The sequence below is a fragment of the Aquarana catesbeiana genome, linkage group LG04, assembly GCF_042186555.1.
Source record: "Aquarana catesbeiana isolate 2022-GZ linkage group LG04, ASM4218655v1, whole genome shotgun sequence".
Taxonomy (NCBI): Eukaryota; Metazoa; Chordata; class Amphibia; order Anura; family Ranidae; genus Aquarana; species Aquarana catesbeiana.
Window position 1 is genome coordinate 194,216,689 of NC_133327.1, and position 21,429 is coordinate 194,238,117.

The 21,429-nt window shown below is 43.6% G+C and overlaps 1 protein-coding gene across 1 annotated transcript in view; it reads right to left on the minus strand.

The window, feature by feature from the left end:
* Positions 1-20,662, minus strand: part of STRIT1 (small transmembrane regulator of ion transport 1) — a 73,726-nt gene extending 53,064 nt beyond the window's left edge. The window contains exon 1 of the mRNA XM_073626063.1: positions 20,600-20,662. Within this exon, the coding sequence (XP_073482164.1) occupies positions 20,600-20,627 (28 nt within the window). The 5' untranslated portion in view covers positions 20,628-20,662. The remainder of the gene's footprint in view (positions 1-20,599) is intronic.
* Positions 20,663-21,429: the final 767 nt, after the last annotated feature.

Here is a 21,429-nt window from a genome sequence, read left to right on the forward strand (position 1 = left end):
TTGCTGGTGTTCTTCTGATCCTATTAGTTCTATTAGCTACAGTATTTACAGTTAGTGTAGTGCGTCCTCTGCACAGTGTGCACCTATAGCTACCTGAAGAAAATTGGTGGTGTTCTTCTGATCCTATTAGTACCGCAATCAGCTGCAGTGTGCACCTAAAGCAATTGCTGTTGTTCTGCTCCTATTAATACCACAGGCAGGCAGCTACAGTATTTACAGTTAGTGTACTGTGTCCTCTGAACAGTGTGCACCTAAAGCTACCTGAAGAAAATTGCTGTTGTTCTGCTCCTATTAATACCACAGGCAGGCAGCTACAGTATTTACAGTTAGTGTACTGTGTCCTCTGCACAGTGTGCACCTAAAGCAATTGCTATTCTTCTGATCCTATTAATACCACAGGAAGGCAGCTACAGTATTTACAGTTAGTGTACTGTGTCCTCTGCACAGTGTGCACCTAAAGCTACCTGAAGACAATTGCTGTTGTTCTGCTCCTATTAATACCACAGGCAGGCAGCTACAGTATTTACAGTTAGTGTACTGTGTCCTCTGCACAGTGTGCACCTAAAGCTACCCCGAAGAAAATTGGTGGTGTTCTTCTGATCCTATTAATACCACAGACAGACACCTACAGTATTTACAATTAGTGTACTGTGTCCTCTGCAAGTGTGCACCTAAAGCTACCTGAATAAAATTGGTGGTGTTCTTCTGATCCTATTAATAGTACAGACAGGCAGCTACAGTATTTACAGTTAGTGTACTGTGTCCTCTGCACAGTGTGCACCTAAAGCTACCTGAAGACAATTGCTGTTGTTCTGCTCCTATTAATACCACAGGCAGGCAGCTACAGTATTTACAGTTAGTGTACTGTGTCCTCTGCACAATGTGCACCTAAAGCTACCTGAATAAAATTGGTGGTGTTCTTCTGATCCTATTAATACCACAGGCAGGCAGCTAAAGTATTTACAGTTAGTGTACTGCGTCCTCTGTACAGCGTGCACCTAAAGCTACCTGAACACAATTGCTGTTGTTCTGCTCCTATTAAAACCACAGGCAGGCAGCTACAGTATTTACAGTTAGTGTACTGTGTCCTCTGCACAGTGTGCACCTAAAGCTACCTGAAGACAATTGCTGTTGTTCTGCTCCTATTAATACCACAGGCAGGCAGCTACAGTATTTACAGTTAGTGTACTGTGTCCTCTGCACAGTGTGCACCTAAAGCTAACTGAAGACAATTGGTGGTGTTCTTCTGATCCTATTAATACCACAGACAGGCAGCTACAGTATTTAGAGTTAGTGCACTGTGTCCTCTGCACAGTGTGCACCAAAAGCTACCTGAATAAAATTGGTGGTGTTCTTCTGATCCTATTAATACCACAGGCAGGCAGCTACAGTGTTTACAGTTAGTGTACTGTGTCCTCTGCACAGTGTGCACCTAAAGCTACCTGAAGAAAATTGGTGGTGTTCTTCTGATCCTATTAATACCACAGACAGGCAGCTACAATATTTAGAGTTAGTGTACTGTGTCCTCTGCACAGTGTGCACCTAAAGCTACCTGAAGACAATTGCTGTTGTTCTGCTCCTATTAATACCACAGGCAGGCAGCTACAGTATTTACAGTTAGTGTACTGTGTCCTCTGCACAGTGTGCACCTAAAGCTACCTGAAGACAATTGCTGTTGTTCTGCTCCTATTAATACCACAGGCAGGCAGCTACAGTATTTACAGTTAGTGTACTGTGTCCTCTGCACAATGTGCACCTAAAGCTACCTGAATAAAATTGGTGGTGTTCTTCTGACCCTATTAATACCACAGGCAGGCAGCTAAAGTATTTACAGTTAGTGTACTGCGTCCTCTGTACAGTGTGCACCTAAAGTTACCTGAACACAATTGCTGTTGTTCTGCTCCTATTAATACCACAGGCAGGCAGCTACAGTATTTACAGTTAGTGTACTGTGTCCTCTGCACAGTGTGCACCTAAAGCTAACTGAAGACATTTGGTGGTGTTCTTCTGATCCTATTAATACCACAGACAGGCAGCTACAGTATTTAGAGTTAGTGTACTGTGTCCTCTGCACAGTGTGCACCTAAAGCTACCTGAATAAAATTGGTGGTGTTCTTCTGATCCTATTAATACCACAGGCAGGCAGCTAAAGTATTTACAGTTAGTGTACTGTGTTCTCTGCACAGTGTGCACCTAAAGCTACCTGAAGAAAATTGGTGGTGTTCTTCTGATCCTATTAATACCACAGGAAGGCAGCTACAGTATTTACAGTTAGTGTACTGTGTCCTCTGCACAGTGTGCACCTAAAGCTAACTGAAGACATTTGGTGGTGTTCTTCTGATCCTATTAATACCACAGAAAGGCAGCTACAGTATATAGAGTTAGTGTACTGTGTCCTCTGCACAGTGTGCACGTAAAGCTACCTGAATAAAATTGGTGGTGTTCTTCTGATCCTATTAATACCACAGGCAGGCAGCTAAAGTATTTACAGTTAGTGTACTGCGTCCTCTGTACAGTGTGCACCTAAAGTTACCTGAACACAATTGCTGTTGTTCTGCTCCTATTAATACCACAGGCAGGCAGCTACAGTATTTACAGTTAGTGTACTGTGTCCTCTGCACAGTGTGCACCTAAAGCTACCTGAAGACAATTGCTGTTGTTCTGCTCCTATTAATACCACAGGCAGGCAGCTACAGTATTTACAGTTAGTGTACTGTGTCCTCTGCACAATGTGCACCTAAAGCTACCTGAATAAAATTGGTGGTGTTCTTCTGACCCTATTAATACCACAGGCAGGCAGCTAAAGTATTTACAGCTAGTGTATTGCGTCCTCTGTACAGTGTGCACCTAAAGTTACCTGAACACAATTGCTGTTTTTCTGCTCCTATTAATACCACAGGCAGGCAGCTACAGTATTTACAGTTAGTGTACTGTGTCCTCTGTACAGTGTGCACCTAAAGCTACCTGAAGAAAATTGCTGTTGTTCTGCTCCTATTAATACCACAGGCAGGCAGCTACAGTATTTACAGTTAGTGTACTGTGTCCTCTGCACAGTGTGCACCTAAAGCTAACTGAAGACAATTGGTGGTGTTCTTCTGATCCTATTAATACCACAGACAGGCAGCTACAGTATTTAGAGTTAGTGTACTGTGTCCTCTGCACTGTGTGCACCTAAAGCTACCTGAATAAAATTGGTGGTGTTCTTCTGATCCTATTAATACCACAGGCAGGCAGCTACAGTATTTACAGTTAGTGTACTGTGTTCTCTGCACAGTGTGCACCTAAAGCTACCTGAAGAAAATTGGTGGTGTTCTTTTGATCCTATTAATACCACGGACAGGCAGCTACAATAGTTAGAGTTAGTGTACTGTGTCCTCTGCACAGTGTGCACCTAAAGCTACCTGAAGACAATTGCTGTTGTTCTGCTCCTATTAATACCACAGGCAGGCAGCTACAGTATTTACAGTTAGTGTACTGTGTCCTCTGTACAGTGTGCACCTAAAGCTACCTGAAGAAAATTTGCGGTGTTCTTCTGATCCTATTAATACCACAGGCAGGCAGCTACAGTATTTACAGTTAGTGTACTGTGTCCTCTGCACAGTGTGCACCTAAAGCTATCTAATGAAAATTGGTGGTGTTCTGATCCTATTAATACCACAGGCAGGCAGCTACAGTATTTACAGTTAGTGCACTGCGTCCTTTGCACAGTGTGCACCTAAAGATACCTGAACACAATTGCTGTTGTTCTGCTTCTATTAATACCACAGGCAGGCAGCTACAGCATTTACAGTTAGTGTACTGTGTCCTCTGCACAGTGTACACCTAAAGCTACCTGAAGAAAATTGGTGGTGTTCTTCTGATCCTATTAATACCACAGACAGGCAGCTACAGTATTTACAGTTAGTGTACTGTGTCCTCTGCACAGTGTGCACCTAAAGCTACATGAAGAAAATTGGTGGTGTTCTTCTGATCCTATTAATACCACAGACAGGCAGCTACAGTATTTACAGTTAGTGTTCTGTGTCCTCTGCACAGTGTGCACCTAAAGCTATCTGAAGAAAATTGGTGGTGTTCTTCTAAACCTATTAATACCACAGACAGGCAGCTACAGTATTTAGAGTTAGTGTACTGTGTCCTCTGCACAGTGTGCACCTAAAGCTACCTGAATAAAATTGGTGGTGTTCTTCTGGGAAATTCTCTCCTGTAAGAGTTAATATGGGAAAAACGTTTCTCCTTTCCACTGATGCTTTATCACCAATCTTTGTTTCAGTAAAACCCCCAAATTTTCAAAAAACATTTGTCACTGGGACAGAAAGTGAGGTGAAATCTTCTGAAGAGGTGCACAGACAGCAAAACAAATGTTACAGGGGTGATAACCCTTCCCTATGTTTTCCAAAAAGCTTAAAAATAGATTTTTTGGCTGGAGCTACACTTTAAAAATGTACTAGTTCAAAATTACAAACAGATTCTACTTAACAACAAACCTACAGTCCCTGTCTTGTTTGCACCGCCTGTATACTGCTTTTCAGAGTATATAAGGCCTGGGGGCCCCACGCCTTTCCTTTTTTTTCCTCACTGATTTTCATCCATATTGCCGGGACTTGACATTACATTTAAGCCGCAAGCAGTTTTAAATGACTTTTATTCCTTTAAAAATGTAATTTTGTGCAGGGACTGTTCTAAGCACTGGGAACACGCGCCACTTTGCAGGCATACTGTAGACACCCCCCCATGTACAATATTTAAAGGAATATTTCACTTTTTTTTTCACTTTAAGCATCATTAAAATCACTGCTCCCGAAAAAACGGCTGTTTTTGAAACTTTTTTTTGCATTGATACATGTCCCCTGGGGCAGGACCTGGGTCTCCAAACACTTTTTAGGACAATACCATGCATATTAGCCTTTAAAATTAGCACTTTTGATTTTGAACATTCGAGTTCCATAGACTTTAATGGGGTTTTGGTCCGTTCGCAGGTTTGGTGCGAACCGAACAGTGTCAGTAGTTTCTTATTTTTATTATTATTACAATATTATTATTTTTACAATATTATTTTATTTTTATTTTTTTACATTTTTTTAGGAGTCCCATTAGGTAGCTTTGGTGAAATATCAGGGGTCTGAACAGGCCTCTGATGTTTCACATTTGAGACAGAGAAAGGGACTGAGGAAACATTCCCTAGTCCTTTTCTCTGTAGTCTCAGCTGCACTGAGACAGAGGCTCCCGTTGATTCATAAACTGAAGCATAGTAAACACAGTTGCATGAATGAGCACAGTGAGTAATCAGTACCGTTCTTTCAGAAAAGGAAGGGGTCTGTAAATTACATATTCACCAGCCCCTTCCCTGCTCTCCACCCTGAAACGATCGACAACCCCCCCCCATACACACACACACAGCAGCTAGGGGGAGAGGAGATCATCCGGAAGCGCAGCAGGGAGCTATCATGGGTGAATGCTGGACAGGCGGCAACCCATTGTCTCCACCAGCACCTCCTCCAGTCGGCTTCATTTACCTGGGGCCTAGGGATTGGGTGGCACTTTTTCTGAAGACTCCTCCCGAGCTGAGAGCCAGGCAGCGGTAGTGTCCCTTCCACCTGTGAACCAAGCTGGGCAACGGGGTCCATGGCAGAAAGAGGACTATTTAACCACTTTTGGGTACAGGTGAAGTGATCTACTGCACTGCAGTCCAGACAAGTAAATTAAAGCCCAGCCCTGCCCAGTGGATTGATATAGAAGAGGCCGGGACTTTAATTCAATTGTCAGAACCACAGTGCAGTAGATCATTGTGCCTGCACCTGAAAGTGGTTAAATAGTTTCTTTTATGCCTCCCAGGTCCATAGCTGAAAAATGGGACCTGGGAAGTTTTAATATAGCTGCGGGGGGGTGCCCAAAATTTGTCAGTCAGACTCTCCTCTTTATCTCCGCCCCCTCCCCCCTTCTGATTTAGCAGGGCCAGACAGAGCGTTGTGCATGGATGATTAGGTTATGCCCGGGCCGGAATACCCCGTGTGCACACTTATGATGCTAAAAGTTGACTACAACAATCCAATCCAAAAATCCTATCACATACATATTACTAAATTAAAAACCTTGTATTATTAGCAGTCTTCCTGTAGTAGGATGAGGGGACTCATTTTTGGGGGTTAGCTCAAGTGGGGATCACCTTGCCTGGAAAAAAAGCAGTCTAACAGCAGGTCTTTTCCTAAAATTCTGACTTGTAGTCAACTTTATTTAAATGGTTGCACAGAAAACAAACAAAACAAAACAGAAAATAAATCCTTGCCATCCAGGAACTATACAATACAGGTTCCTACCTCACAGGTGAAGGGCTTTTCCCAGTCACCAACAAAAAACAAACATTTTGCAAACCCTTTCCTTTCTTTTACAAAGCAATCCCCACTTGTAGCTCTCTCAGGTACTAGAGTCCCAGGCCAGAGCAACCTCTTGCTCCAGTTCTTCCTTATTTATACCACTGCTGAAAGCAAATGGAAAGCAAAACCCGGTTTGGGACATTACTGCCAAGGTGGCCTGGAAAACCTGGACTGGATTCCATCTTAGTTCCCTACGTATGAAAGCATGCAAGGTGATAAATAGCGTCCCTCACTCATCTCGCCTTTCATAATTTCACACATTGTATGGCCAATACCACCAAATCAGCTTCTTTATTACTATTTACTAAAATGGTTTGAAGCATACATGTTCGTCTTGCTGGATTGAGTTCCTCACCTATTTGCTCATTTACTTTTCTCTTTACAAATTGATTTGTGCAGCTGCCAATTTTCGCTCAGTTATTTTTGCACATGGAATCGTTATTTAATGATTGCAAACTTTTATGTCTCCTGAACTACTCTTTTAATATCTAATGTCTACATTGAAACTTTCGATCTTATTCACTCCTCAAAGACACCTCAGAACTATTCAGTTAATGTCAGTCTGATATCTTTAGGAAAAATAACCTGTGGAATAATTTTGGTAAGTTGACTTTAAAGCTGAAAAATATGCAAACGGTTAAATACAGAGAAATTAATTACATTCAAAGGAGCTGTATTACCCACCAAGAGATTTGTATTTCTGTCTATCCAGTCCTAAAAAACAGAGCTCTGACAAACAGCATAGTCAGCTTCTGCAGTTAGGTAACACTTACAGGTATTGTCCTGTGATTGAATAATGAAGGAGAAGTAGCACACTGATCAGCTCATCCCTTTGGGTTGAAAAACCCTCATGCTTTTTCACCTTAAAGCTGAGCTCCACACAAAAATGGAATTTCCGCTTTTCGGAACCCTCTCTCCCCTCCAGTGTCACATTTGGCACCTTTCAGGGGGGAGGGGCTGCAGATACCTGTATAATACAGGTATTTGCACCCACTTCCGGGCATAGACTCCCGTGGGGGGTCTACGCCACTTCCTGTTCCCCCCGCTGTCTGCTGGGAGATACATAGGTCTTCACTTCCTGAGTCCCTCACCGAAGATGGCAGCGGCAACACCCGAGGACCGAGGGACGCCTCAGGTGCCGACATCGCGGGCGCCCAGGACAGGCAAGTGTCCTTATTTTAAAAGTCAGCAGCTGCAGTATTTGTAGCTGCTGACTTTAAAAAAAAAAAAAATTTCGGCGGACCTCGGCTTTAACGCATCCAATGCATTAAGGTGAAAAAACGTCTGTCACTGACCGGCCCCCCAGCCCCCCCCAGTTTTAATCACCTGAGTCCTGTATTCCCCCACCGGAGGTAACCCCCCAGAGAGTGCTTCTCCTAGGGGGTTATACAATGCGTTATACAATGCGGGGAGGAGCTACCAGCGCCGCCGGGGGATCCCAGAAGTCGAGGTTCGGGCCACTCTGTGAAAAACAAACTGCACAGTGGATGTAAGTATGACATGTTTGTTATATAAAAAAATTAAAAACAAAGCCTTACAATCTTACAAACTTTAAATAATAATCAGGTATCTACATTTGTTGATTTTAAAATAACCTTAATTTTAATAAATGCATAAGTGCATGAAGTGGGGTTTTCCTCTTTTTTTGCCTGGAGTTTAATTTTTTAAAGACTGCAAACATCACAAGATGGCAGCGGCAGCACTCGAGGACCGAGGGACGGTTCGGCCTCAGGTGCCGACATCGCGGGCACCCTGGACAGGGAAGTGTCCTTATTTTAAAAGTCAGCAGCTGCAGTATTTGTAGCTGCTGACTTTAAAAAAAAAAAAATTTCGGCGGACCTCCGCTTTAACGCATCCAATGCATTAAGGTGAAAAAACGTCTGTCACTGACCGGCCCCCCAGCTCCCCCCAGTTTTAATCACCTGAGTCCTGTATTCCCCCACCGGAGACGCGCTCTTCCTCTCTGCCCGGCCATTGGCTCCCGCTGCTGTCAATAAAATCCAATGACGTGGGCGCCGGGAGGGCGGGACCGAGTCCTACATTCGGCATCTATGGACGCCAAATGCTGGACTCAGGACCACGCCCACAAGGTAACCCCTTAGAGAGTGCTTCTCCTAGGGGGTTATACAATGCGGGGAGGAGCTACCAGCGCCGCCGGGGGATCCCAGAAGTCGAGGTTCGGGCCACTCTGTGAAAAACAAACTGCACAGTGGATGTAAGTATGACATGTTTGTTATATAAAAAAATTAAAAACAAAGCCTTACAACCTTAATTTTAATAAATGCATAAGTGCATGAAGTGGGGTTTTCCTCTTTTTGCCTGGAGTTTAATTTTTTTAAAGACTGCAAACATCACATATTATGTTTGTAGTAAATAAATTTGACCTATGTGCCAAAATGTATAATCACAAAATGAATGAATAAAATGCAATAGTGAAATCACCACATGAATTATCGTTGGGGGAACTGACTCTATAAACTGGAGAGAGGGAGTGCCATTAGGGAGGAGCTTAAAGTATTATTAAACCCAGGACCCTGCATTCAATATATCTGGTCTCCCACAGTACCCAGAAGATGGAAATGCAATTATTTTAGTAAATATAAACTGCAAAATACCTTTTCTCATCAGCAGTTAGAGCAGTCTTGTGACTTCTATCAATGTCTGTCTGAGCACTGGTTAAAGCTTGTAAGTAGGGATGAGCAGCAGAACATGCGAACAGACAAAAAATTTGTGCGAACATGCGAATACCGTTAAAGTCTATGCGACTCGAACGTGAAAAATCAAAAGTGCTAATTTTAAAGGCTAATATGCAAGTTATTGTCATAAAAAGTATTTGGAGACCTGGGTCCTGCCCCAGGGGACATGTATCAATGCAAAAAAAAAGTTTTAAAAGCAGCAGTTTTTTCGGGAGCAGTGATTTTAAGAATGCTTAAAGTGAAACAATAAAAAAGTAATATTCCTTTAAATATCATGCCTGGGGGGTGTCTATAGTATGCCTGTAAAGTGGCGCATTTTTCCCGTGTTTAGAACAGTCCCTGCACAAAATGACATTTCTAAAGGAAAGATAGTAATTTAAAACTGCTTGCGGCTGTAATGTAATGTTGCCCCCCAGCCAATTACCAGGCCATTTGAGTCTGTTATGGATATTAAGGGGAACCCTGAACCTAAATAAAAAAAAGGCGTGGGGCCCCCAGGCCCTATATACTCTGAACAGCAGTATACAGGCGGTCCCCAGTTTACAAACAAGATAGGGACTGTAGGTTTGTTGTTAAGTTGAATCTGTTTGTAATTTGGAACAGGTATTTTTTTAAGTGTAGCTCCAGCCCAAAAATCTATTTTTAAGCTTTTTGGATAATATAGGGAAGGGTTATCACTCCTGTAGCATTTGTTTTGCTGTCTGTGCCCCTGTTCAGAAGATTTCACCTCACTTTCTGTCCCAATGACAATTGAATTTTGAAATTTTTGGGTTATTAGGGAAACAAGGATTGGTGATAAAGCATCAGTGAAGACACCTTTTTTCCCATTTTAACTCTTACAGGAGAGAATTTCCCTTCCTAGGTGTAGATTTCCTCTCACTTCCTGTTGTCTCCCTCCATTTGTAAGTAGGAGTCGCGTTTAAATGGGATGTTTGAAAATAGGGGACCGCCTGTATATACTATATGGCCTGCCCTATACACTATGTGGAAAATTGGGCCTTAGGTGTTGGTGGAGCCAGAACACTGTAAGCCCTCACAGTTACTCTTGGTGGGCGCTGGAACGGGCCCTGCTGTGAAATATTATATCAAGAATTGTAATTACATGCCCCTGTTAAACAGGGGCAGGAAAATATGGCCTTAGGTGGTGGTGGTGCCACAACACTGTAACCCCACACAGATACTCTTAGTGGGTGCAGGAACGGGCCCTGCCGTGAAATATTAGAACAAAGATTGTAATTACATGCCCCTGTTAAAAAGGGGCAGTAAAATTGGGCCTTAGGCGGTGATGGTGGTGGCACAACACTGTAACCCCTCACAGATACTCTTGGTGGGCGCAGGAATAGGCCCTGCTGTGAAATATTAGATCAAAAATTGTAATTACAATACAGTGCATCCGTAGTGCAGTTGCTACTACTTTTCTGGTGGTGTACACAGTACACAATACAGTACAGCCGTAGTGAAGTTGCTACTACTTTTCTGGTGGTGTACACAGTACACAATACAGTACAGCCGTAGTGCAGTTGCTACTACTTTTCTGATGGTGTACACAGTACACAATACAGTGTAGTGCGGTGTTGCAAAACAAAATATACATCATATCCAGAAGGCCACCAAGGAGAGACAGACACTCACAGGCCAAAAGAGGCTAAAAGAGGGCAAGCAGGCTCTGTGTCTACAGTCAACAGTGCTGGTCATGGACATGGTGCATCCTCTGCCATTGGCCGTGGGGAACACTTGTCCTTTTTTTCTGCTGCTGGCCGTGTTATTGAGCCAGAACATTCAGAAGAGTTGGTGGAGTGGATAACAAAGCCGTCCTCATCCTCCTTATCCTCTGTCACCCAGGCTCAGAGTAGTTTTCCTACCTATGCAGCTGCCAAAGCAGCCTATTCCACCAGCTCCTTGTCCACAGTCACTCCTTCCGTAGCCCCACCATCATGCACGGAGAAGTCCCCCGAACTATTCGACCACAGTGTCGGGTACATGCTGCTGGAGGATGCGCAGAGATTTGAAGGCTCCGACGTTGGTTCCCAGGTTGAGGAAGGGAGTAACGTGAGCCTAGAGAGAGGGGGTGCCCAAGAAGGACAAGAAACTGGCAGTCATGTTCTCCCAGCTGCAGCATAGTGCCAAGTTTGCTCCAGTGATGAGGAGGGAGGGGATAATGAGGTCACTGACTCTACTTGGGTGCCTGATAGAATAGAGGAGGAGGAGGAGGTACAACTCCAATGAGGCAGGATGTCCTCTAGGGGGCAGCTTAAGGGCAGCCACCCTACTGCATCACACCGCAGAGCTCCGCAGGTGCAGGGCGCTGCTGATTCCCCTCTGATTTTGAAAAGTTCCTTGGTGTGGGCCTTTTTGGACACATGTCGCACTGTTGCTCTTTGCAACCTATGTCTTAAGTGGATCAAGCATGGCCACAACAGCAGCTGCTTGGGCACCACATGCTTGACCAGACATATGACGACCTCCCATGCAGTCTTTTTCCCGTATACTATATTTGAGATTTAATATCTCTCAGATATGACTTGGGTTAAATGAGAGTTCTTTGTCCATGAGTGAAAGCTTTAACACAATAACAACATTTATTGGTGAGTAGTTGAAAGTCTATCCAATACACAAACATCTATCTATAGTCTACACCAAGGAAGGAAATATTAGGTTAAAATAAGAGAATTACATGAAGGAATACAGAGTATATTCCTGAAAACATTAATCTACAAAAATATTTAGTTACAAGTAAAATGCAAACCTTTCCCATAATTACCCTTTGCACCAAGGTTCCATTCTGATGGTTGCTCTCCCATAAACGTGTGTGTTTCCCTCCCATCTAGTCTGTGTATATCATTACATGCTGGTGCCTTATTGGTTGGCATAGCGTGGCTCTGATTGGTGAGCTTCCCTATTCCTGGTTAAGGACTGGCTACATCTCCAATCCCTATACTTTGCATAAGTCAGCCCCCTTTAATGCAAATCCTTGAGACTATTCTGAGCAGGAGCTTAACTTGAATTTTCCCACGAAGTAAGTATTGATAATGGGTTGGCCATAAAATATACATCATATCCAGAAGGCCAACAAGGAGAGACAGACACTCACAGGCCAAAAGAGGCTAAAAGAGGGCAAGCAGGCTCTGTGTCTACAGTCAACAGTGCTGGTCATGGACATGGTGCATCCTCTGCCATTGGCCGTGGGGAACACTTGTCCTTTTGGATGGGATCCTTTGAAATGAGTATGTGTAAAACAATGATGTCTGGAACCCATTGTTTGTATACACAAGCCTAGGCACCGACTTGTCTGGTCTATCAGAGATTTCTGTGAAGATAATATGTTCCGCCCTACATAGATAAGAGCTAAATTAAATATATTCATAATTCCAATATTTTACAGCTATTATTGTAGATTTCACATAAACTCATAAGGCAACAAGTCCGTTGGCAACAGCACTTGAAAGACCCGCATCAAAGAAAAAGGCGGACTTCTCCTTGCTCCTCATCTGGGATCTCCAACCCTACTATACCTTCAGTCCTCTCGAAAACCTGCACTGAGAGGAATGAAGGTATAGCAATAGGTGTCCCAAGTACTTGCAGCCAATCTGCTAGCAGTACACCACCATCTGATTTTAGCAGGCAAATTTGCCTACCCCAGTTGCTAAACCTTAAAAAGAAATTTGGTCCCAGCCATCCACATGCTCAGCATCTGAATGCTAGCTTGGCCAAAATGCTAGCACTGCAACTAATGCCTTTTCAGCTGGTAGACTCTGCCCCCTTTCGTGAATTTGTGGAATGTGCTGTACCTCAGTTGCAGGTTCCAAAACGCTATTTCTTTTCACGGAAGGCCATTCCAGCTCTCTACAGGCATGTGAAAGGTAATGTTTTTGTCTTGTTGGAAAGGGCGGTCAGCTGTAAGGTGTATATTACCGCAGACTTATGGTCTAGCAGGCATGGGCAGGGATGCTACCTTTCCTTCACACTGGGTAACTCTGCTATCAGCTGGGAAGGATGCAGGACAGGGTTCAGTATTGTTGGAGCTTGTTCTGCCACCATGCCTCCAAAATGCTAGCGGTGATTCTGCCACAGCTCTCTCCTCCACCCCCACCTCTTCTTTTTCCTCTATGGCCTCTTCTGTAGATTTGTTCTCTGAACCAGCGGTGCTCCGTAAGCAATCAAGGGGCTACGCAAGCACCCAGGCAAAAAGATGCCATGCGGTGCATGAGTTACATAGTTACATAGTAGGTGAGGTTAAAAAAAGACACAAGTCCATCAAGTCCAACCTATGTGTGTGATTATATGTCAGTATTACATTGTATATATGTTGCGGTCATTCAGGTGCTTTTCTAATAGTTTCTTGAAACTATCGATGCCCCCCTCTGAGACCACCACCTGTGGAAGGGAATTCCACATCCTCGCCGTTCTTACAGTAAAGAACCCTCTACGTAGTTTAAGGCTAAACGACTGCTTAGGGGACAGGAGCCACACTGGGGCAGAGATTCTGTCAGCTCTGCAAGGGCAGGCTCAGAGGTGGTTGACGCCACGCCAGCTTCAGCCAGGAATGGTTGTAGGCGACAATGGCACCAACCTTCTCTCCGCCCTCCGACAGGGACACTTGACCCATGTTCCATGTTTGGCACACATCCTGAATTTGGTGGTGCAGCTGGTACCCAGGCTTACAAGATCTCCTGAGGCAGGCCAGAAAAGTCTGTGGTCATTTTCACCGGTCATACAGTGCCAGTGCTCGGCTGGCTGACATTGAAAGGGAATGCAACCTGCCCACCTACCGCCTCATTTGTGACATGTCCACCAGGTGGAACTCAACGTTGGCAATGCAGCGGCTGCACACGCAGCAGAGGGCCATCAATGAGTACCTGTGTGAGTATGGCACCAGGACAGGGTCAGGGGAGCTTGGCTTCTTTTCGCCACGCCAGTGGCTACTGATCAAGGATGCATGCACTGTCCTGTCACCATCTGGTGAGGCCACGAGGATGGTGAGCAGTGACAATGCATGCATCAGTGATACTGTCCCTCTTGTCTTCCTGTTGGAGCACACGCTTCATGGAATAATGGACAGGGAACTTGAGGCAGAACAGCGGGAGAAAAAGGAGGACTCCCTTGCCTCTCAAGGCCCCCTTTACCCAAATATTATTCCTGCAGGCCCGCCAAACACACAGGAAGAAGAGGAGGAAGAGGAGGATTGTGTCAGCATGGACATGGAGGATAACACTCAGCAGCAGTCTTTAAGGAATGGTTTTCGGTCCCCAGAAACCCAAGGAGTTGTACGTGGCTTGGAGGAGGTTGTTACGGATCATGTGATCCTTAGTGACCCAGAGGACTCAGAATCAAATGCCTCTGCAAACTTTTGCAGGCTTTGTAGAATCAGGGAGGCCATGCAGCGTAAGGACCCTAAGATTCGTGGTATCAAAGAGAGGGATCATTACTGGCTGGCAACCCTTCTTGATCCAAGTTACAAGGGTAAAGTTGCAGAACTCATCCTGCCTTCGCAGAGGGTGCAGAGGATGAAACATCTTCATGAGACCTTGAAGAAAGGTTTGTGCAATGCATTTCCAGACCCTGTGAGGTTACAATTTCCTGGTGCTGGATAACGTGTTGCTGAGGCTTCGTTCAGTCGGAGGAAGAGCAGTAGAGAAGGTGGCTGGCTGACCGATGCCTTTAGACAATTTTTCAGCCAAGGTCTGATAGGTTCAAGCAACCATTGTCAGCATCTGCATTACATGGTGCAGGAATATCTAGGGACAAGGGCAGACTTGGAGACCTTTCCAACAGAGGATCCACTGGGTTACTGGGTCTTGAGGATGGACCACTGGCCAGAACTAGCTCAATATGCACATGAGCTACTGGCCTGTCCTGCATCCAGCATTCTTTCTGAACACACATTCAGTGCTGCTGGAGGGTTTGTAACGGATCATAGAGTGCACCTGTCCACAGACTCCATTGATAGGCTCACATTCATAATAATCAATCAGTCTTGGATCAGCATCAGCTATCAAGCACCTGATGCTGATGTAACTAATTGATTTTTCTATGGATGTGGGACCCCTTGAAGACTGCCTATGCTGAGTGACTATCCTATTCCTCCTGAATCTTGATGATGCTAGCTTCCAACAATATTTTTGGTTTAGGGCACCACCACCACTGCCTAAGGCCCAATTCTTCTGTCCCTGTTTAACGGGTATGTAATTACAATTTTTGATCTAATATTTCACAACTGGGCCCATTCCTGTGCCCAACAAGAGTATCTGTGAGGGGTTACAGTGTTGCGGCACCACCACCACCAAAGGCTGCTAATATTGGAGAAAACCTACAATTAAGGGAAGACAGGCAAGAAGAGGCCCTGTAAATTAGCAAAACCCTGCTATCAAAAGAACTTGCCACTAAACACAGGGTGCCTTTGATTGTGGAGAGAGGCTGTCAAGTGGAGAAAGCCTGCCACAGGCAAGTGATGTTTGAGCGGGTTACAGCAAGGGAAGGTCTGCCTGATAAATACTGGGCAGATGTATTGGCTCCTATCCTGACCGCTGACCCCCAACAGGCGTACTGTGACTTGGCTCCTGAATCAGCACGGGACTATAAGCTGTTGAAAGCAGAAATCCTAGCAAGGCTGGGAGTGACTGTCGCTTGGCGAACCAAGTCCATGGCTGAAGAAAACATTACCGCGCACACATGCAAAAAAGACATTTACCTCCAGCAAGGCTAGTTTAAAAACACCTAAACATTTTCAAAAAAACATTTAAAAAAAAATATGGGGATTTGGTCACACCATATTGCTATATGGTGCTAAGCCCACTTACCGCGACAAAGTACCCCATGATTAGTGGGTCCTACACTATCCATGGACTGGGAGAACCTGCATCTCTGAACCATGAGAGCAATACACTCTTCTAAATGGGAGAATCTTGAGGTCTCCACCCATGACACAAGTGGACACTAATGAAAGGTACTTAGTGAGGGAGTCCATGTCCATGGCTGGCGCTTTGACAAAGCTAAGCCTGCCCGTGCACAGCTGTACCACCTGATGCACTTGTTTCAGGACTGGCTGAAACCCGAGGAAAAGACACCCACTCAAATTGTGGAAAGAGTCGCACTGGACTGTTTCCTGCATAGGCTGCCTTGGGAGCTTCACCGATGGGTGGCTCAGTCCGAGCCTCAGTCCCTGGATGAGATGGCTGCTGCTGTCGAGTGCTATAGTTGTGTGGAAAGTGTCCAGGAGAGTCCCTCTATTACCAGTGCCGTTCCAAGGAAGTGCGGTCCAACGCCAAGATGACACCTATTGAACACATGGTGTCTGTTCGGGTGCCTAACACTCCCGCCAGGAGCACCCCAACGTCAAACCCTCCTGAGAGTCGGCAGGAAGAATGGGAACACCGGGAGGTTTGCTGTTGGACCTGCCATCAACTGGGTCATATGTCCAGTGTCCAAGGCAGGAAGAGCCAATGGAATGTGACATTGCTCGACATGGCTCTGTGTTTGCCTGTACGACTGATGCTAAAAATAATCTAAACCCACTTGAGAGTGTGGTGTGGGTTAATGGACAAGAAGTTGTAGCACTTCTTGACTTGGGGAGTGGGGTTACCCTGCTCCAATCGGAAAGTTTGCAGGTAAAGCTGATACACAGGAAAAAGATTGGAGTGGTCTCTGTACATGGGGTTGTCAAGGTATATCCAATGGCTCATGTAACCCTGTCCACAACAGCAGGAACTGCTAGATTGAGAGTTAGAGTGATCCCGGGGTTACCTCATGACTTGCTAATTGGGCAAGACTGCCCCATATTTTGGGACTTATGTGAACAAAAGTTCAAAGGTTCAGGGGCCTCCCCTAAAAAGAAGAAACCCCCATGTGAAATGTTTAATACTATGTTGCAGGAGGTAAACAGTAAAGAAATGTGTCAGATGTGTGAGCCAAGAATCCAAACAAACCATTAGCAAGGACCCAGAGACGGCTTGCCAACCGGTCTGCTAGGGTCAGAGAGTCTAAACCTGGGGATCAAGTGCTGTTGGTTGAACCTACTGTGGAGAGTAGGTGTCTCACAGAGGGACAGGAACTCTCTGAGATAGTAGAAAAGGTCAGCGCTTCTCTCAGTGGTAACGAGCGTAGAATCTGTACTGGTGACTTGTTACAGCCGATGTTACCGAACAACCACATTGAGGACTGCCTGGCTGAATTTGAAACATAGCATTATTTAAAAGGTGGCCCAGAAGCCGCTTGGCTGAATTTGTGCAAGCGCTCCTTACAGAGGAGTACCAGGAAGTGTACCGCCTAATGGGAACTGATAAAAATCACTTTGATAGATTTACAGCAGAAATCTGGCCTAGAAATGATGTGGATTCAGAGTAGGAAGGGGGCATAGACCTGGGAGCATGCATTGGAAAAAAAGATGGCCTTTCCCAGGCCTATGGCCATTGTGGTATATATTGTCCAGCCCCGGGCCTGGAACATAGAGAGTCAGCTTGGAGAGGGTTAATAAAACAGGGCAAGTACTTCCCTTTCTGGCCTACTTTTTAGGCAAATGGTCAGAGGGGCTGAGAGGAATGGCTGTGTTGCTATCAGAGCTGAAGAGAGCTTGATACTGGAAGGACACCTGTTGCCTATGACTTGATCCTGCTGGGTGAGCTTGCCTGAATTGGGACTGTACTGTGTTATATGCTGTGGCTGGGATGCTGAGCATATTATGAAAGGACTGTCTTATACTGCTAAGAAGAGTTTTAGTGTTGTTTGAACTGCCTATGAAGACAAAGCCTGTCAATTTTCTGTAGTTTTTTTTGCTCAATAAAGCCTTTTAAGTTGACTTATACTGTCTCACAGCTGGCTGTTCACCCTTCTGATCCCTTACAATATAGATAGATAGATAGATAGATAGATAGATAGATAGATAGATAGATAGATAGATAGATAGATAGATAGATAGATAGATAGATAGATAGATACAGGCATACCCCACTTTTAAGTACACAATGGGGTTTATTTACTAAAGCTGGAAAGTGCAAAATCAGGCTCACTTCTGCATAGAAACCAATGAGCTTCCAGGTTTTATTACCAAAGCTTAACTCAAATTTTTATATGTAAGATGATGGAATTGCAGTGCACCAGAGTCTTCTCAGATAGTGAGTAACCAACAACGACCCATGCTTTAAACATGTTGGAGAGTATTAGCCAAAAAAAAAAATCCAACAATCTCTAGTGCTTGTCACAAAAGCCATAAAAGGAAAGACAAGAGGCAACACAGAAAACTGTGTGTGCAAATTCTGCAACATCCATGAAAGAAATACAGAAATTATAATGTGGATAATAACAAAATGTATCAATTCATGAGAATTGAAGATAGCATAGACAAAATAAAAGTTTGTAAAAAACACAAAATAAGTCAACATATTGATATTAAATGAAGTGTATCTGTATTTTGATTTATACTGTATAAACATGTTTGGGGAAAAAAAAAAGTAAAAAAAAATAAAGAAAGGATGTTGTGCTGAATGAATTCATACATGCATTAAAGCAGAAGTAAACCCATCCATAAAACAGTTTCACTTTACTTACACTTTAAGAAAGGGAGTCCTGACAACCTACTCCATTTGAAGAGTTTTGCCAAAGCAGGGGTGTGGTTAGGAAGACCCCTTCTATGGCCTACTAAATTCTAATGGGAATACATTCCTAAAAAGACCTGGATTGCCTTCCTAAATGAGAAAAATACCGAAATACTACATTCCCCAACAGCCAAAAAGACCGAATCCTGTTCTTTAAGTACAAAATTTTGACCTGTAGTAAATACCAAGAAACTACTTCTAAGATATTGACACTATAGTATAGGGCCCCAACTATCCTTTCTAAAAACATTTGCAAGAAATCTGTGCTGAAGATGTAAGGCTTACAAGGAAACGCTTTTAGATATATTCTAAGACTGTCCCCCTATATGTCTTTTTGGCAACAGGTCTCTTGAATAACCCAGCAATTTACAGATATTTCCCTTCTTGACAATCCTGCCAATGTCCTTTTAAACCTAACACCTTTATCCAAAAAACATTACCATAAATCACTTCTTAAACATCTACTAAATGCAGCGAGGGCGTGTGTCCCAAGTATGCGAAAACAACAGTCCCCATCTACAGATGCACAATGGTTTGCCAGGGTGAACTACATATGATGCATGGAGCAGCGTATTTATGCCCTATGGGATAAATCTGAGGAACATACGAGTAGATGGTTCTACTGGGAACAATTTCAAATGTGTAATGGATATCTACAATAATGAGTAGCTCTTTCACATCTCACTACTCTGTTCAAGGAGATGCCTTCTCGGACACCTTCTCGGGCACTTCCTTTCCCCACTCTCCCCTTTAAAATCCTTTTTTTTCTCTTCTCCTATTCCTTGGAACCCTCTATCCCCATCTTTTCTTTCCTTGCCCTTACTGCTACTCCCTCCTTCCACCTACACCTATAAAACTACCAAATATTTGGTGAGCATCAGACTCACTTACATGACTGAAGAAATACCCCTTAGGAGGGATAAGGAAATGAGAACTGACGCTCTTTGTAATATGTTATACATGCCAATGTATGTTTGTTTCTGATTACGAATATGTGTACCTATTCTGAATGTTAAAGGAGTTGTAAAGGCAGAAGGTTTTTTTATCTTAATGTATTCTATGCATTAAGATAAAAAAAACCTGTGTGTAGCAGCCCCCCAGCACCCCCCCAAATACCTACCTGAGCTCCTTCTCTCTCCAGCGATGTCCACGATCTCCTCAGCCAACCAGTACACTCCTCCTGATTGGCTGAGACAGAGCTATGGCGCAATTGGCTCCTGCGGCTGTGAATCAAAGTCAGTCAGCCAATCAGGGGAGAGAGGGCCAGGTCAGGGCTTCATGTCTGAATGGATACACAGAGCTCTGACTTGGCTTGGGTGCACCCCTGTAGCAAGCTGCTGGCTGAGGGGCACTCAAAGGAGGGAGGGGCTAGGAGCAGCAAAGTGGGACCCGAGAAGAGGAGAATCCAGGCTGTTCTGTTCAAAACCAACTGCACAAAGGAGGTAAGTATAACATGTTTGTTTTTTTGTTTTGTTTTTTAAACAAGCCTTTACAATTACTTTAAATGCAGAATATTTTGTCATTATATCAATTTCCAGATATAAACATATAAATAAAAAATTTTTAAAAAAGGGAGCTCCATGAGAGCTGGATGTTACAAATAAAAGTGTTATGAAAGCTTTATGGCAGGATGATAAGCTGAAAGCACTACACTGCTCCCCCTATAAACTATTCATACACTTCAGATTGAGTTCATTAATTTCATACTGATAAGAATAAACAGGTTATTAAAAACCAACAGCACAAAAAGACAGTCATCATACTGTATAATAAGTAATCTAGCTAAACTGCAAAACCACCAGATGGCAGTGGCACTCTGCAACTGTCAAATATTAATAGACTTGGTCTGTCTTTTGCACTCAGTCTCAATTTAAGTACAAGTCACCATTCTCTTTATATTATGGTAAAACAATATGTGTACATAATAACAAATAGCAATGCAAACCTGTTTGATTGTGTCTGCCAAATAGCATGTTCTTACTCCAGTGATCTGTAGCACAGGAAAGTAGTTTAGATATTGGGATTGATTTACTAAAGGCAAATACTCTGTTTACTTTAAAAAAAGGAAGTTGCACTTTGTATGAGGGACTTTCCTCAGAGCCTAGCCAAGGTGGTGAAGTTTCACTTTACAAAGAATACCCACTCACGTGCAGAGAAGGTAAACAAAGGCATTTTTGCTTGCCTGTGATTGCATAATTAAAATCACCAAGGCTTCATCTGGGGAAGGTTATTGACAAATATTAACTTAACCATATTTGGTCGTGAGGTTATGGGAGATCCCTGGTGATGTCATTGACCAAATACGATCATGTCTATATTTGATCAATGATATCACTTGGCAAACGTCGCTTTTGCTGTAGTAAATCCTACAGATTTGCTGCTTCACGGGCAGATTTAAGGTATCCCCAAGCATGTTGTATAAAGGAATTTTGGATTTTTAATATTTCACATTAAGTATTGTTAAAATCACTACTCCCTGTCACACAGTATTTTTTATTTTTATTTTTGTATTTTCCTCCAGGACAGTGCCCAGCTCCCCATGCCCTTTATTTGACATTATCTTGTTAGCCTTAAAAATTGTCAGAATTGATTTTAAAGATTAACCCCTCTTTTATTGGGTTCGGGTTAACATTCAAAATTTAGGAACAGTTTAGCGAATTACCTTATTACATTACTTATGATATATAATGCCTTAGGAAATCAAATGTCAATCAGCTAGGTATTTATTCTACTATAAATAGTCCATAATAGTCCATAATCTTAAAAGAAAAACAT